The sequence below is a fragment of the Rattus norvegicus genome, chromosome 5, assembly GCF_021556685.1.
Source record: "Rattus norvegicus strain SHRSP/BbbUtx chromosome 5, alternate assembly SHRSP_T2T, whole genome shotgun sequence".
NCBI classification, from domain to species: domain Eukaryota; kingdom Metazoa; phylum Chordata; class Mammalia; order Rodentia; family Muridae; genus Rattus; species Rattus norvegicus.
In genome coordinates this window covers 146,805,734-146,824,397 of record NC_141538.1, presented here as the reverse complement: position 1 = coordinate 146,824,397, position 18,664 = coordinate 146,805,734, and the positions used below count along the sequence as shown (strand labels likewise).

The 18,664-nt window shown below is 48.6% G+C and overlaps 1 protein-coding gene across 3 annotated transcripts in view; it reads right to left on the bottom strand.

The window, feature by feature from the left end:
- The window catches only part of Csmd2 (CUB and Sushi multiple domains 2), a 569,250-nt gene that overhangs the window by 94,723 nt on the left and 455,863 nt on the right, over window positions 1-18,664 (bottom strand). For all 3 annotated transcript variants that reach the window (XM_087548710.1, XM_087548711.1, NM_001446899.1), the window contains 5 exon segments: window positions 15,688-15,875; window positions 9,452-9,646; window positions 8,511-8,627; window positions 6,025-6,138; window positions 494-589 (listed from right to left, as the gene is read on the bottom strand). In XM_087548710.1, the coding sequence (XP_087404836.1) occupies window positions 494-589; window positions 6,025-6,138; window positions 8,511-8,627; window positions 9,452-9,646; window positions 15,688-15,875 (710 nt within the window).

The following is an 18,664-nucleotide window of genomic DNA, read 5'->3' as shown; positions in this document are numbered from 1 at the left end:
GGATGTCTCAAGCTGCTGCTGGCTCTTAGTGACCCAGAATGAACACCGATTGCCTGCCGGGCTCTGGACTCTTTTGAACTGGCCAGCGAGCTGTCAGTATCACCCTCACTCCTTACACAGCGATCGGTGGTTCTTAGGGGTCGAACGGCTGGCGTCTGCCTCCCTGATCAAAGCCTGTTTGTCCCATCCCTTTACTCTACGCTGCAGACAAAACCAAGTTCCATGAAGTAAGAGGACTGGTCTGATAAACTAGCAACATCACACATGTACCAGACAAAGTGTGTGGAGGGTCGGGAGAGGAGACAGGCAGGGTAGGAAAGGAATTAACTTCCCAAATTTATTCCAGAAACTGTTGCTCAGGTAAACAGACTGAAAGAAACTATTCCACACATTGCCTCCCTGCCCCCAATCCTCATAGAAAAGAATCTCTGTTCCTAGGGACACAAAGTCACCGAGATGACTTCTGACTCTCCAGGGTCCACATCCTACATACCTTGGTACACGAAGTGGAAGCCCTTGGCTGATGCTTGACCTTTGGCGCTGAACTTAATAAGAACCTGATTGGAGGTGGCCAAGGGCAGCGACTCTCCTGCCAAGAGGAAGGAGGAGAGAGGAGGACAGTAAGTGTGGCTGTTAACGCTCTGCAGATAGAATCCGGGTCAGGAGGGAGGGGCAGCCATAGCTAACACAGAGACTGCTTGCACATTCCAGGACCTGAGGCAACCCGAGCCTGTACCTTACAGTGGGAAGGTCCCGATGGGAGCTGGCGATGTGGCTCAGTTGATAGAGTGCTTGCCTAGGATGCACAGTGCTCTGGGTTAGATCCCCCAGCACCTCGTTAGCTGGGCAGAGTGGTGCACACCTTTAATCCCAGCACTTGGGAGGCAGAGGCAGAAAGGAGGACCACAAGCTAAAGGTCAACCTCCACCCTCAGTTACTCAGCATGCCTGAGGCTATCCTTGGCTACATGGATGTCCTGATGCCTCTAGAAAAGCCCTTGCTGCCCGCCAGCCACAGGGATGAGGGAGAACCTTTTGCTCAGCCTGCTTAGATTTCCATGTGGCCCAGAATCATTTGCCCTAGCTAAGAGTCAGGTAACTTCTGGCTGCTGAGGCAGAAGGAACCCCGGGAAGACAAAGTCTCCCCTGTCCTTATCATTGTCATTCCCAGCTCTGCCTCTCTAGGGAGATGAGCAGAGGGAACCCCATTCTCCTGTCCTCCTGGCATCTGTGAATGAGAAGCCCAGGGATGGCTGGCAGAACCCAGATAACTTCAGTCCTGACAACACGCATGCTTCCTCCCTGCTCCTGGGAAAACACAGAAATCACCGGCTGCAGGGAAATTTCTAAGGAAGAGGCTACTTCGAGAAGTCAAAGCAAATCTTTCATGTGAATTGCAGAGGAGAACAGAGGGGGGGTTTTCAGCCATGATTGCACAAGGTTAAGTGGAGCCCAGCATCTCCAATGCCCAAGGAAGATATGGCAGAGGAGAGCCGAGGTCGGCGAAGGCTACACAGGAAGGGAGGAGAAGCTTGCTCTGGCACCCTGATGTAGCTTGTGGATTGTGCAGACATCCAGAAATGACGTGGACGTGAAACTAGGGTATTCTCTCAGAATCTACAGGAAAAGGACACAAAGAGATCAAAGCCTCGAGAGAAATACAGTGACACACACACACACACACACACACACACACACACACACACACACACACACACCAAGCAGAAAATGGGGAGCTCCTGTGAAAACCCGAAGGAAAAGAGTTTAAAAAGAAAGACAGTGTGCTGAGTTGGGGCAGAGCACCAGACAGGATGAGAAAAAAGAGCTTAGCTTAGAGGGCTGTTTAATTTCCTAAATAAGAAAACACAAAAGCCCCACGGATGGCAGAGCATTCGCGATTCGCAAGGATGAGGGCTCAGCTTGGACCCTGGTTTGTCTGTAATAGGAAATGCTGGACTAAGACAGAGCAATTTGCCCAGTTTTTTTTTTTTCTCAAGACTTGTAATTTGATTTGTAAGCAAGTTGATGTTCCCCGGCCCTGCCAGAGGAAGGCATTTGTGAATCTGCAAGGTGACAAGGGGGCGGGCAGGGGCTGTGGTTCTGAGCCCTGGTGAAGGAAAGAACGGAAAGGGATAAGCCAGGAGCTATCAAGGAAGAAGTACGAGGGAGGGCTCCCTAACTCCAGTTGTACTGCCAACGAGGTAAGGACTAAAGGTCAACGTCAAGACTCATCCTTGGGTGAGGAATTTATAACTTAAAAGTAATTTTACTAAGACCATTAGCATAAAAATCTCAATCTTACACGTGATAAAATATTGGCACTGAGATTCAATCTACCTGGATAGACCAGGAACCAGAGGTGGGAATCAAAGGAAATAAAACAAGGAAGCAAATATACTGGCAAACGGTGGTGTTTCTCACCCAGCAGCCAAGAATCAGTCTGGCTTCCTGTAACTGCAGTTACAGATGGTTGTGAGCAAACGTGAAGGCGCTGGGAATCGAACCTAGGTCCTCGTCAAGAGCAACAAGAGATCTAAACCGCCAAGCCATCTCATTAGCCCCAGAAGGGACATTCTTAACTCTTGGGCTATAAAAGGAGTAACAGGTATTAACGTAGTGCATCTCAAATGGTGTATATCGACATGAGCAGCACGGGGCCCGGATGAATCCACTGCTGTAACCATGCGCGGACTGAGCATACCATTGTCCACACGTGCGTTCTTGCACAGGGAAAAGCACCAGTGGTGCTCTCTGCTCAGGACATCAGGGCGAGAGGAACACAGTACTTTGAAGAAGCAACAGAGGAGAGGATTTATGAAATAAGGGCAGTGGCTAACTAAACACTGACAAACTCCACAGACGCACCGATCGATTTGGAGCAGTAAGAATTCCCCAATGCAACAGAAGCTCATAAAGCTGTGGCATAGCTAAGCAGGGAAGGGGACCATGAATTCAGAGCTCCAGTGGCAGGGACCTAAGCACTGGAGCAAGGGACGTTAAAAAAAAATCACATATTGTATAAATGACATCACCAAAATGAAGAGAAATTCTGAAATGAATTTTACCAAAAGATAAAATATTAGCATTGAAATTCAAACAATCTACCTGGGCGGACTGGGAACCATGGAAAGAAAAGAAAACCCACCGAGGGGCAGGAAATAAAACAAAGGAAGGGAATGTAATCGAAATGATGGTGCCTCTCACCCAGCAGCCGAGAATTAGTCTGTGATATTAGCAATATTGAGGACGGTCCAATGGGTTTATAGGAGGAATATGCTCTGAATGTCAGTCTTGGGATTGACTAGCAGAGAGGCGCTAGAAAACACGAGGGGAGTGGAAGGGCCCGTTTATAATAAGAGAGCAATAAAGACTGCTAAAAACCTCCGTGAGATAGATCGGAAGAAAGTTAGGAACAACAGACACAAATCACTATCGCTTACCGAAAGTGGCAGTTTTCCCCTGTGGTTTGCACCAGGTAAACCGAGAGGTACTCCCGGATGGGGACGAGGGCTAGTATAAAGACGTATGCCCTCTTCAACATAATCTATACATTTTGTGAAATTCTAGAGATAATTCCTATGTGTTTTTTTCTTGTTTTGCATCAGTGTCTCCTGTAGCCCAGGCTGACCTTGAATCTGCAATGAAGCTGAGGCTAACCTTGAACTCCTGACTCTGTGCTTCCTCCTCCCAAGTGCTAGCTAGGATCGCAGACCTGCACCACTGCACTGGTTTGTGTGGTGCTAGGCATCGAACGTGCCTGCCTTTATATAACACACTAGGCTAGCGCTCTACCGGCTGAGCTGTAGGGCCGGTCATATACAGTTTTTTAAAACTAACAAGTATTTCTAGGTAATATTGGGAGATTAGAAACAAGCAAGAATGGGCAGTTTAAAATGTCATAAGAGCTGGTTGTGGTATGGCATGCCTGGGAGTCAGGAGGGTGAGAGGTTTCAGGCCAGCCTGGGCTATGTAGGAAGACCTGTTGGAAAGCAAACAAGCAAAGCAAAACAAAAATAAAACAAAACAACAAAACTGAAAAAAAAAAACAAAAAAGTCAAAAAAGGACCATCCTTTTAAATGACACACCTTTTAAATGTCACACCTTTTAAATGTCACACCTTTTAAATGACCACACCTTTTAAATGACACACCTTTTAAATGACCACACCTTTTAAAGTTATTATGACTGATCTGGAAGGGTGGCCTATAGTTAAAAGTTTGGTTCCCAGCATCCACAGGGCAGCTCATAACCACATCTAATTCCAGTTCTAGGGGATCTGACGCCCTCTTCTGGCCTCTTTGGAAACTGTATACATGCGGTGTGCTTCTGTACACGCAGCTAAAACTCCCCTACACGTGACATAAAAATAAATCTTTAAACAAGTTATTAAAGCACCAAGCACCATTATAGTTTCATAATAACCAGAACCTGCGCGGGGAGAAATATATACTTGGAAGAAATGTATCCGAAAAGAGCCAAATACCCACAATAATTAGAATATGTAAATCTGGCATTTTGAAAATCATATCAGGACGGCTGATTAATTGGCTTGAGTCTCCGTAGCAAATAAAAAGTCAAAATAAGATCCAGAGGCGTTGAGGCAAAGAGACGGAACCAAAGAGAATGGGAAAACAGAGGGATCTCCGTCTGTCCTGTATACAAGCAGAGGAAGAAAGATCCATCTGATCTCTCAAGGGGCATTTAATTTTCTGATATCAAAACATACCCTGAAGAAAATCGCATGGCAAATGGCAAAGTGGAAGGGGGTGCTCATAGTGTGTAAGATTCCTATGCTATAGACTGTGTTTTGCCCGTAGCCATGTGAGGCTCTGCTTCATGAAGAAGAAGGTGAGGACTAATAGAAAAAATCGACCCAAATTTGCAACAAGGATGTATGGGCCAATAACCACATTATAAAAAAGTTCACCACCTCACTGGCCATAAAAAAGGCAAATTAGAGAATGATATGCTATTTACCCATTTCAAGTTGGTAACTTTTCTTTAATTTTTGCAAGACGGGGTTATTTGACAACCTATACAAAAAACCTCAATGACCTCACTGCTTTCTCTTTTAAAAGATGGATTTATTTTATGTACATGAGTACACTGACGCTGTCTTCAGACACACCAGAAGAGGGCATTGGATCCCGCTACAGATGGTTGTGAGCCACCATGTGGTTGCTGGGATTTGAACTCAGGACCTCTGGAAGAGCAGTCAGTGCTCTTAACCGCTGAGCCATCTCTCCAGCCCCACTCGCTGCATTCTTTAACTCATCTGCTCTGAGGTGCGGGCAGGGACATGTATAAAGGAATGTGTTACGCGGCGAGCTAGTGTCCGTAATGCAGAAGCGGCTAAATGCACAGCACTGGGGAATTTGTTCTATAGATCTTAAGTAACTGTAGGAGGAGCCACCGGGACGCATTAGACGTCCCATTATAAAAGAGCTGCACAGCGGCGGAGGGAAGTTCATGGTGAGTCATTACAGGGAAACACAAATACTGTTTTATTCAATAAAAGATGTAAGGATCTGCATACATCTGAAGAGCAGAGGGACACACATTCTATCCTGGCAATCTGACAACTTCTGAGCGCTGTTTATTCAAGATTCTCCCTTATGGCGGTTTTGGTTTGGCCCCAAATTTTCTTCAATGAAATCACAACATGCTGGTAGTGAAGAGAAAAGATGGGGTCTGGGTATGAGCCTGCATGTACATATGTGTATACACACACACACACACACACACACTCACACACACTCACACACACACACTCACACACACACACTCTCACACACACACACACACACTCTCTCTCTCTTTCTCTCTCACACACACACACACACACACACATGTGTCCTCTGTTACGTGTGGCCCTTCTGATGTGGAGGCATTAGTCCAGATTATAAACCAGCACATTTTTTACCATGATGCTTATAGGGCCTCATTCTTACCTATAGTCCTGGGGATGGCCCATCCTCCCCTTACCACCCAATCCCAGCCCGATCCCTCGCTGGCCCTGGGTACCTGTGTGAGAGCCTGAGAGTGAGCTGAGGAGCCGAGAGTGCTGGCTGTAGCCATCGTGTACCTCCACTATGTCGTTGAGGGCCGTATGGAAGAAGGCAAACTGGCCAAACACCACTGTGGAGGAGACAAAGCATGGGAACCTCAGTGCAGAGGACTGGCAGGCTGTGGAGGGGCATGGGGAGGAGATGGAGGTCTGCTGGCTTTAGGCCTGAGCAGCGCAGCTGAAGGGAGTTACTGGTGCATGGGGCCAACAGTTAGCATGCTTTTCTGCTGCAACATTAGCACATGACAACCCTGGGCACAGGGACACAGACAGCTGGGGAGTCCCTGGCTGGTCTCCACAGGGTTCAAGGCAACATTCACAGGAGCCAAGGTCAGGCTGGGTGGAGGCAGACTGAGCCAGTCTCAATCTTGTCCACAAGGTAGCTTCAGCAGCTACGTGAGGATTTGAAAGGGTTTCTGGTAACACCCTCCTTTTCTCCCCCTCCCCCTGATCTTAAGAACCTGTGAACACCTTGGCTTTTTTTTTTTCAAGTTCCCAGCCAACCAGGTCAGCCCCTGGATACCAGCTCTTGGGCAATAAGAGGTGTGGGAGTGGGGGGCAGCCACAGGCCCCAAGGCAAGAACAATGGGTCTGCAGAGTTGGGCAATATTGCCACCCTATTCATCTGAAAGAGGATGTGGCACTCACCCAGCACCCATTGGGTGCCAGGGACCACACTAGTTGTGTGTACTGTCTTCTTTGACTGTGGCTTTCCTAGAAATGATTCATAGTTTGTAGACCAAGAAGCAGAGGCTCGGAGGTTAAAAGAGTTCCTCAGACCCTTGTGTTAATTTGAGAAGGGACCACAGGTTCTTGGGCTTGGAATTTTCAGCTCATAGGAAGCAGTACACGTGTTTGTGTGTGTGTGTGTGTTTGTGTGTGTGTGTGTGTGTGTGTTTTGTGTACATGCATGTTGTATATATTTTCTTCAGGTCATGTGTGTATATGGTATCTGTGTTTGGTATATATTGTGTGCTGGGGCAGAGAAGGAGGGATTCAGGCCACCAAATAAACTCCTTAATACAAAACAGTTGGCAGTGTGGAATGTAGCAGCCACTGTAGTTCTTGAATACGGAGGAGAGGAAGCACATGGGGAAAGAACATTCCTATACCCTGAAAATTGGTACAGCACTGGGTGATCACAGTTGCCATCCCATGGAGTTTAGCAGGGCACACAGAGCTCCTGCTTTCGTAGAGTGCGCAATTTAGTGCCTCTTCCCACCCAAGCCTGCACTTAGCAACTAGAAGAAAGTCTCAGAGAGCTTTATTTAACTCTGAGGGTCCTGAGGCAGCACGGTGGAGTGATCCTATTCCCGAGAAGGGAAGCACAGAATGGTCTCTGGTGACATGATGTCAGAACTGAGCTGGGGACAAGTCACTGCTTCCTGGAGAGGAAGTCTGCCTCTCTTCCCTGGGCTCAGGGCTTGGCCTTACTGAGGAAGAGGAGCTCCCTGGAGCGCCACGTCCTTAGCAGCCAGTGCTTGTGGACCTCATGGACAGCTTCTAGCTGCATGATGCTGGCCAGGCCAGACTGGGTCACTGACAAATGACTGAGCTCCTTGTCATGAGAGCAACTGAAGCAGAGTGCTGCACACTGGCTGTCTATCAAGGGCTCCTGGCTTTCTGGACAATGTTTCATGACTTTTCCTCAGTGGAATCCTGCAGGCCTACAGCTCCTGTCTCAGCGGGGGTGGGGTGGTGTGCGCACACAGAGCTAAGGGTGCAGAGTTGTGGACGGGTTGAGCCTGGGAGTTACGGAGGCAGGAAAGTGTCTCCCACCTTGGTGATGCCAGGCTTCAGAGGAGCAGGTGGCCCTGCTGGGTGGCACTAAACGCTTGCTGAATGACTCAAGCATTTGGGCCCTGCCTTTTGCTCTTTCCATTTTATGTTTGAGAAGGAGTAGCATGGTTTGCTCTGGATGGTCAAGATGACAATCTTTATTTCTTCAGCCTGGGTGTCTCGGGATCTGGAAGTTTCTCTGACTTCTTAGATACTTGCCTCATGGGTTCCTCGCTCCTCCTCCTCCTTTCAGCGCCTGGATTCTCCTCAGATGCACGACTAGAAGGATGGGGTTCCCATTCTGCCTCCTTTACCAGTACCTTCAAAGCAGTCTCCATTCCCCCTTCCTTTCCTCCTGCTCCCAGGACCACTCACAGCTGGGCTCCCGGCAGGCTGGATCTGCCGCCCTTCTAGTCCTGCCAATCTCGGCTGTGCTGAGGGGTTTTGGAGCACCTGGCCTTTGTCAGCCATTGTCAGCTCATGCCCACTCCATGCCTGTGAACACCCCTCTTTCTCCTCTGGTCAGAAAGCCTCCTCCTGGTGTATCTCAGGACACCATGTTGCCCTGCCTGGGAAGCTGTCTTGCCAGGTCCCACAAGGGGTTGCCATTTTGGAAGAAACGGAAGGAATCAGAAAACAGGAAAGCAAACCAAGAAAACCCTACCGTAGTCCTTAGGCACGGTGACAAAATACAGACAGGTCTGTCCACTGGTGTAGTTCTGGGGGTAGTTTGGAGACAGGACCACTCCATCGGAACCAACATACTGTCCACCACAGGGAGCTGAAAAAGAAGCCGGACAGGGGCCTGGTGACTTGGTGGCCTCTTATCAGCTGCTTGTCTTTCAGTCCAGCCTGAGCCTCTGGCCCTGTACACTTGTCCTTACCCCGAAATCGACCCAAGGACACACACCAGCCTTTGCCCTGGAGGCATTAATGCTGGCTTGAGCCCTTCCTTGAAGGCACGTGCTTGGGGCTTACAGTAGAACCTAGACATAGACATGGTCTTTGGTTCCACGGCTGATGCGGGCAGGCGCTACTGTTTACTGAACTTCTTTCCCCAAACTTTACCTCCTGGGAACCACACAGCCAGCCTGTTCCTATTCTTGGTGCCAGCTTCCACAAGTGGCCCTGGTCCTGACCTCTCCCATGGAGCCAGGCAGACTCTTCATTAGTTTTCAGTTTGGGTGGCCCCCATGCTCTGTGGATTCTGACACACAGATGACAACATAGATCATCTTGTGGCCTTACTTTACACAGACATCACTCAGAATGCCCACAGCCTCAAGGGTAAACCCAAGGTCACCTTTGTCCCCGCTCCATGGTATGTACCTCCTAGATGGCAGGCTACAAGCCTCAGCTGAACATCCACCTGAATGGGAATAGGCACACTCAAGAGAAATGACTGTCCAGGGGGACTGAGACATTGGGTGAATGATAAAGCCATTCCCCTTTGGTGCAAACCCATTTGTCAGAGCCTGCTTGCTTCACAGAAGTACCCCCGAGGCTGTATCCTCCTTCTCCTCCCCCACCACAGACCCTTCTGACCACCATCTATCACAAGACATCCCTTGGTCCTTCAGCCCCTAGGGTCCTGGCTGTTCTCACCTGTGCAGACTGGCCTCGGGTTGTTCCACATCGGCTTCTTATCAGGGCCCAGGATGCAGCTCAGGGTGGAGGCACCCTCAACCTCGTAGCCCCCGTGGCAGTAGTAGGTGATGGAAGATCCAAGCTTCAGGTCGGAACCCACTCGAGTGCCATTCTTGATGGAACCAGGGTCAAAACATGACTCTCTTGGGTTTTCTGAGAAACAGAACAAAACAGATAGAGTGAGGGGGTGGGGAGGGGAGAATTCATCAGTGACCTATGAGCAGGACAGAGGGTCTCAAGATGCCCAGTCTGTTTCCCTTCATGTCTGAAGTTGAGAACGGTCTTCAAGATTGAAGTTCTCCTCCCTGCCCCTTCTTGCTGTGACCCACAGAAGAGGAAGTGGGTTCTCTGCCTTGGGTATCATTTTTCATCTCCTTGCTGGCTCCCCCAGCGGCGGTTGGGGGACAGTACTGCTCTGCCTGTGGTGAGCCTATGTTTCTGCCAACATCCTGGGGAAAGGCAGAGGACACTACAAGAGAAGGTCAGTGCTCAGGCCCAGACCCTGGCTCCGCTCTCACCCTAGCCGGCATAGGCAAGGTTTCCTTGGCTTCCTATCTCCAGCCACATATCTGGCAACAGCCAACATTTGAAGCCACCTTTCTCCTCTTCATCTGTTCCTTCTCTGTGCTGGCCTGAGGGGTGGAGCTGACAGCAGCTCCACAAGGCTCATGAAAGGGGCCCTAAACCCAGAACCAGGGAGGAAGTGGAAAACCTCACCCCCACCTCTGGTTGGGTGCCCAAGAACCCTGTGACGTCCAGTTTATTGAATAGTTTTCTGTGTGGCCGCACGCTCTGCCCAGACAGGCAACTGTGGATGTCTCCAACTCATTGATTCTTTTTGACACCTCTCTGGACTACGCTTAATATATCCTAAGGGCTAAGAGTACCAGCTGGAGCCTGGCTAGCTGAAGGAGAAGTAGCGTGCTGGTCTTTCTGCCCATAGAAATCCCAGGACATCCTGGAAGGCAGCCTTTACTCTACCTGTCATCAGGACTGTCAGCCAGGCAGGGACAGCACACTGCGTAGGCCAAGTGGCACTGGGAAAATGTCACTGGCCCTGGGATTTTGGGTAGAGTGTTGATGTAGGGCAAGAATGCGGTGTGGTTCTTAGCATGCTAGCCGCCTCGGCACGAGGGCTCTGGTGTGGAATGAGCTAAGGGGGGAAGAGCTGGAAGAGAAGATATCAGAGTTCAGAGATAAATGGCTCAGGAGGAATTTTGCTGAGGGCAGTCCCTGTCACCTGGGTACCTTTTAGAATGCACACACACATGGCAGCCATTGCTCGAGGCTGTCACTTAGCTGCCAATCAGCCTGTTGAGTGATGGGGCAGGACCCCAAGGGTCTATAATCCTGTCATGTCCATCGTCTCTTACATTTGAGTCCTCCGAATGTTCCTGCTCTTCGAGGCATCCCCACAGAGCTAAGCAGGGAGCAGTCAGCAGTCCTGGGTGTATTTCTGGAACTCGCTGGGCCCAGAGAACCTTCTCTTGCCTGGCAAAGGGCTCCTCCTGGGCTTCCTAGTGTGCCCCCTCGGTACATCACCCTGACCCCTGTATCAAATCTGGCCTTTTCTTATGCCTGAGGCTCTGGCTAGACAAGGAAATGGCCACTGGATAAATCAGATCCAAATCTCAGAGATGTGGTGACCTGTCACCCCATAAATTCAGAATGAGTCAAATCATGTTTGAAATTAAGAAATTGAAACCAAGCTCGCACAGAGCCTGAGTCAGCTGTGGCACTTGCTTTCCATTTCCTCTTCCAAGCTCAGTGATGGAACCTAGGTTTGACTGACAGCTCCCAGGGACCAGCACATATCCCAGGCTCCTGGGCAGCCAGGTCTGGCCACGGAGATGGGAAACACAAGCAAGACCTTCTGCTTCCCTCAGAGCAGACAAAATTGTTCCAGACCTACACAGCCCTGCAGGTGTTGCCCTATTGTTCTCTCCGTGATGTCACTTCGCTGCCTGTCATTTCTTTGATGACTTTCTCCAGACACACAAGCCTCTGTGCATAGTTTGTCCCCACATCTGGATAGATCCCTCTCACTTTTTATATCGAATGAACCCATGGATTCAAATCTATGCACTACATATACTCCTGGAATGGGGTCCTCCCCTAGAGAATGGCTGGCCTATTAGGAGACGAATCTTTAAAGAAAACTGACCCTTCCTTATCCAGAGGTCACTAATCGTCCATGGGTCCCCATTTGAGGTGGGGGCTTATGAACCCCTTTCTACATACACCATGCTAGAATGATGACTGGCTCTTTCCAAGGTTAGCCTGTCTGGGTGGGTTTCTTGAACTTGGCTTTCTGTCCAGCACATCTGGGTCTCTTCTGCGATGATGTGTTCTATTCTCCTGACAGGCAAGGCAAGGACATTTATTTCCAGTGACTTCCAAACTCCTGGAGGATGGGAACAATTACTTAGTCTTCTTGTAGCCCCAGCAACTACCTCAGAACTTAGTACCAGGGCTGGCCGTGTGTGGTACAGAGTGTGGGCCTGACTTACTGTGGCTACCTTGTCTGGCTGGACAATGAGGGGCGTGGCCAACCAACGAGCTCCAGGAGTCAGCGTGTGTTCACATCTGCTCACATTTCAGAAGAGGACAGGCTTTCCGTCCTGAGTGCTATTATACTAATAACAGTGATGACAGCCCACACATAGGAATATCACTTTGTCAGTCTCAAAGCCCCTCCGAATCTGTCATCTCGCCTCTGTCCTCGGCAGGCAGAGCCGGGTAAACTCACACTCCAGGAGCCATATGAAGAATGTGCTGATCAGAGGAACAGAATGGGTTCGCCAAGCCATTCAGCTAGTGAGAGGTGGAATGGGGATCAGAAATAGACCTGCAGCCAGACCGAGCTTGGCTGCAAATAATAAAGCAGGATGACCAACCCATCACCATCATGGTCATAAGTAAAACCCAAGCTGCCCAAAGCAGCAACACAGAAACAGCTTCTTTCTGGTCTTCATAGATGAGCTCCATTCCTGCTCTTTCCAAAAGCAAAAATACTGGAACGAAAGTCGAAATGTTCAACCACCCCAGGGAGTGGTTACAAAGGGAGGATGACGGCTAAGGACATGACCCAAGTCAATAATGTGCTTGCCCTGCAAACATGAGACTCAAGTTAATCCCTAGAATCTATGTGCAAATTCTGGGTGTGGTATCGTGTGCCTGTAATCTCAGCACTGGGCTATGACAGGCGGGCTCACTGGACAGCCAGCCCTGACTACATGGTGAGATACAGATCAAGAAGAGAATCTTTCAAAGGATGCAGACTGCACCCTTGAGGGTGAGTTATGGTCTCCTCATGCACCTGTACTCATACATAGACATACATACACACGCAGAATCACACATACACAGATATACACATATACAGGCACACATACACAGGCACACCCACACAGGCACACACATATACAGACACACGCAGACATAGGCAGGCACGTACACACACATACACAGGCACACACACAGTCACACACACATAGGCATACACTTACACAGGCACACACAGGCACACACACAGGCACACACATATACAGACACACATAGACATAGGCAGGCACATACACACACATACACAGGCACATACACACACATACACAGGCACACACATACACAGACACAGGCACATACATATACAGATACACACAGACATAGGCAAGCACATACATACACATACACAGGCACACACAGACACACACAGACACACACACACACACACACATGTCCCTATGTCAGAATGTATGTGTGCTTGTTGTAAGATGGGAATGTGGAGAATTGTGGGTACAGGTGCTCTAATTGGTCCTTAAAGAAGACAGATGTCATACTAGCATTAATGATTAGCCTGACAGAATTTAGAATCACTAGGGAGATGAGCTGATAGGTATGCTTTGGGGGATGATCTTGATCCTGTAAATAGCACCCTTGGGCTCTTTCATATATATATTCAAAGACTGTGTAATATACATACATCTGCACATATGTCCACATATGTACATATATACAGTCTTTGGATAGTAACCATCTGTGACATAATTTTACTGCCTACATTGTAGATAGTGTTCTAGAGGATAATAACTTGCCAAGTTCACAAATCAAGGAAGAAGTAGAGCTAGGATTTGGGTAATGCTGTCTGGGATAATTAAGGAAGAAGACGAAGTCAAAAGGAGACTAATGGAGCAGAAAAATGTGGATTGCCTGGGAGCCCAGAATACCGTCCTGACTATTAATAACCTCTGAAGAGCACAGGGTATTTGATACACGCCAGGCACCGTACCAACGGCTTCAATGCACAGGTTCATTGAGCTTTGTAGCTTGGCTGTGTGGGAATTTTCTTGCCATTACTTTACGGATGAACAAGTGGGGATTTTGAGTGGTTAAATAACCTGCCTAAGGTCATCTGATTGCTAGGTAGTAAACATGAATGTTCAATCCAGTTAACTGGCAGGCTATGCTCTTGGCCAGGCAAGGACCGCAGTCATCTTTGTGAGGTTTTATTAACACATGGTTATGCCTACTCCTTTATGCTCTGCCCCTTGGTGTTATAGCATCCAAGGGCAGAGCTGAGTGCCTGTGTCAAACAGACCCAAAACACACTGTGTGTGTGTGTGTGTGTGTGTGTGTGTGTGTGTGTGTGTGTTATATGCACATTTGTGTGTGGCATGTGTACACACTCGTGTGTGGGTATATACCAGAGGAAGACCCCTGGTATCCTACTCTACCATGTTCTGCCTTGTTCTCTTGAGACAGTGTCTCCTGTTGATGCTGAAGCTAGTTTGGCATCTAGCCAAGCCTTAGTGCTCCTCCTGTCTCTGTCCCTCGATGCATTGGGGTCATAGGTGCGTATACAGCCCTGCCTGGTGGATGCTGGGATCTGAACTCAGATCCTCATGCTTGCCCTGTATATGTTCTTACCCACTGGGTCGTCTCTCTGACACCCTGGGTTTTATGTGGGTGCTTTGGGATCCAAACCCAGGTCCTAATGTATGCAAGCTTTTTCCTAAGCCAACTCCACATTGTGCCCCCACCATACCCCAGGTGAATTCTCAACACATGCGTATGCCCATTCTTTTATGTTTTGTCTATGGTCATTTTAGCTCTACAAGGACAGAGCTGAGAAGCTATGACAGGGAAATATTATCTAAATATTTATTATTTCTGACCCCTATTTATCCACTGGCCTAACTCCAAAAGTGAATGGCAGAACCAGAAGGCTAACGAGACGCCATCAGATGGTAACCAGTCTATGACAGAACGCCAGTGTTGAAGCACTAGGAATTTAGATTTGCACAGGCTACCCTGTCTATATGAGCTGGGATAGTTTGGCTTTGTGTGCATGTCCCGGAGGTTGACAATGGGTATCCAATATGTTGAGCTGCTGGTGAAACCTTTTAGAGATGGTGCCTCCTTGGAGGTAATCAGAACATGGGGTCGCTGCCTTTGAAAATGATTAAGGTAATTTCAAGGGCCTCTGAGTTATAGTGGCCAGTTACAGACACAGGAAGACTGGCTCCCGAGTCTTTCCAGCCATCTGTCCTCTGTCTGGCCATGTAAGGCCATGTAATCTCTGATTCATAGGTTCTCTCCACTGAGGTTCTGTTCCCTCTACCTCTCAGAGAGGTCAACCAGAAGGCCAGATTCAATCTTTGACTTTCAGCCTAAAATGGTGAGCTAGAGAAACCCCTTTTTCTTTTAAAGGAACTAAGCCTTGAGTATTTGTTATAGCAACAGAAGATGGAGTAAAACACGGTCAGTTTCCCAAGATGTTCGGAGATTCTGGCTGAGGCCTAAGGAAGCCTGAGATTCAACATGAATCCTCACAAGGTGGGGGAATGACTGGGAAGGTGTTAGCTGGCACGTACTGAGAGAGATTATGAGAGTGAAGTAGAATTATAAATGAGCCTTATAGAGAATAGAGAAGATAGAGTGATTTGAAAACAGAAGGAGGATGACAGAAAAAAAATAGAAAAGAAAAAGAAAAAAATGGTACCTAGCTCTTTTAGCCCTGGGGTATGTAAATATGTAAGACTCAGCCATCTGGGGCGGGGTGTGTCACAGGGGAGATAACTATTCTTCAGGGTCTCTGTGGTCTAGTCTGTTACCTTCCCTTCTGTACTATGTTGCTGCTTCTGGTTAAGCCCATTGGCCCCCCCGCTTGGAGCTCTCTACTACCAGGCCCTTACCTGTGTAGTCAATAACGAAGCCAGCATTGCTCACAGATGCGTCGCTGCGGAAGGCGAGGAAGAGGCTGTTGCTGCTGCTTTCAATGCGGCTGGGGAGCTGTGAGCCATAGAAGCTTCCTATGAGAGGGCTGAGGGAGTCCCGTCCATCGTAGATGTGAAGAAAATCATAGCCAGGCTCCAAGTTAAATCTGGAGAATAAAAGTATCCCATACCCACCCCCGACTGAGGTCAAACAGGGGTTGGGCTGGGGCCTCCCAGAAAGCAAGCCCAGCATCGCATGGTACCCTCCCCACAAAGACTGAAGAGGATGAGGCTCTAGTGACATTCTGGTTGGGAGAGAGATTACAAAATGTGGTTTGAGGACACAGGAGTAAGATTCTAGTCAGCGAATGTTCTCAATTCTGTAGCCAAAGACTTTAGGCTTTGCTCATGCAGGAGGGAAAGCAAGTTGCCAACTCCAGGCAGGAAGGAGCAAAGCTGGCAGGTATGAATCCAGGGCGCTTGCCTGATTTCATTGTTCTGCTGCCATACTGTTTTGTACTGACTTTTCTAAGAGCACGGAACTATCCAGGGAGCCATCTCCAGTAAGAAGGGACCTGTCACCAGGAAAGGCCTTGTTTTCTACCTCCATCCCATGCCAGCCATCTTCAGAATTTGTCACCACCTGGGTCCTAGCATCACCTTCAGATGTCTCTCCCTGAGCAACCTGACCCTAGTGTGGGATGAAATCCATCGTAATGGAGAACAGGAGTTCATGGATATAATTTATCCCTGTGGGGCATCTAAGCTTTTGATATGGTGACATGATGTTGTCATCTGCAAATGTGTCAGGCCACATTCACAGCTATGGTGGGACACAGGAGGCCCATAGGCTGCAGGATGGATGCACCAGCCTAGAGAGAATGAAATAGAAAATGACAGATAGGAAGAAGTGGAGTCTAATGCTCTGTGTGTGTGTGTGTGTGTGTGTGTGTGTGTGTGTGTGTGTGTGTGTGTGTATGCATGTGTGTGTGTTAACTGGCTCACTCCTCCTTTTGGAACTCTGCTTGGTGTAGTTAATAACTCTAAATGTTGGCCTGCTCTCTAATGCAGGATTCTGCTCTTGAGCATGTGTCAAAAATGGCAATTTTTACTAAATCAAGTGTAAAGAGATGAAAAGAGCTGACATGTAAATGTGCTTTCGGAAGACAGATTTCTGATGCAAAGGCACCCCTGGAATGTGGCAGGGACACTGAAACGGACCATTCAGTAGGACTGAGAATGAAGTGGCCCTTCTACCCTTTCGCCAAGACAGGTGGTATAGAGCGGGGCCACAACCTGGCTAGGGTTGTGGCAAAGAGGATAGTGTGTGAGAAGGGAAACAGAGGGGGTGTCTAGGAAGCAGACGTGTGTCCTCTATACATGGAGTCCTCTCACCCTGGTGTTGACTGCAGGGCTGCCTTCTTTTTCTGAGTGACATGGTCTCCTTATTCTTTCAAAAGTCTTCAGAGAAAGGCTCTGGCTGAGTCTGTCTTGGTCACAAATTATGGAATGACTTCTTATCCATCCATCCATCCATCCATCCATCCATCCATCCATCCATCCATCTATCTATCTATCTATCTATCTATCTATCTATCTATCTATCTATCTATCTATCTATCTTTTTGAGACAGTTTCACATTGCTGCCTAGGATGGCTTTGAACTCTTGAACTCATTGCGATCCTGCTTCAGAACTGGGCATGCAGGCATGAGCCACCATACCCTGGGAGAACCAGCATTTTTCTGCTTGTATCTCTTCCTACCCTCTTCACGTCATTGAATTTTTATCTGAACCCTCTCAGGATGCCCAGCACCATGTCTGGTGCCAAGGACAGGGGACATGCTAGACCTACGCCTTGCCTTCCAGAAAGAGCGAGCGCTGGAAGCAGTGGGTTCTCTGCTAACACAATGGGCACCACGTTGGTAGATTGTCACTAGCTGTTTGAGCCCACTGAGCAGCTGACTCTCAAAGTGGGGATGCATCCCCACCTCCACATTTCAGATCCAAGCAGATGTGGCTCGAAGTGTCCTCTAAGTCCATTCCAGGAAGGAGTGGGCTTCCCCTAAATCTGTGACTGGGAGGGCAAAACAGTGAAGACCCTGGGGGTAAAAATCTGTGTCCTTGAGAACACCCAGCTCTTCTCAAGGGGCAACGTTTTCAACAGAAGTTACTGTTGTTTATCCAGTTATATAAAAGTGGGAAAGAGAGGTCAGAAATCTAACCGCACCAAGTTCAGCCATGGGATGCTCCCCTGTTTGCCCAGGGAGCAAAGCTCACCTGGTGCCTGCAGCTGCCTCAGCTTCCTTGGTAGGTTTCTGTCTGATGTTGTGGGTGTCTGACTGGATGATGCTATCTCTATCTGCTGCCATTTCTTCTTTCACTTGAACATCTCACCAGAAGGGACGCTCTGTCCTGCCTGGGACAGGCTCCATTTGGAACTTCAGCTGGCAACCTTAAAAGGGCTTCCCAGTTGACGTCTGCTGGCCACTCTGAGCACCTGACTTGACCACAGTTTGCTCTCTCTCTCTCACTCCTTACTTATTCTTTTACCTTGGCTTGCTGCACACTTAATAAAGTTGCTCGTTCAGAACAAACAACAGGGCTACCGTAGGTCACGCTCCTGAGTGCACAGAATGGTCGACAGTGTGTAACATAGAGGCTACAAAATGCTCCAGTCTCCAGGGAGGGTCACACTCAGGCTTTCATGGTGGTCCAGCCTGAGTTTATCCCAGGTAATGAGATGACCCTCAGCAGTGGGACAAGGAGGGGAAACAAAGTCATTGGGAGGCAGAAGGAGAAGTGAGATAGGCATGAGCGAGTCTTTGAGACTCAGGAAACCACCAGGTATTCGGTCTGACTGGAGCTCTGGACACAGGGCGGACGGTGGCCTGCTTGGAGAGACGGATGTGTGTCAGGCTGTAGAAGCCAAACTCAGAAATTCAAACTCACTTACA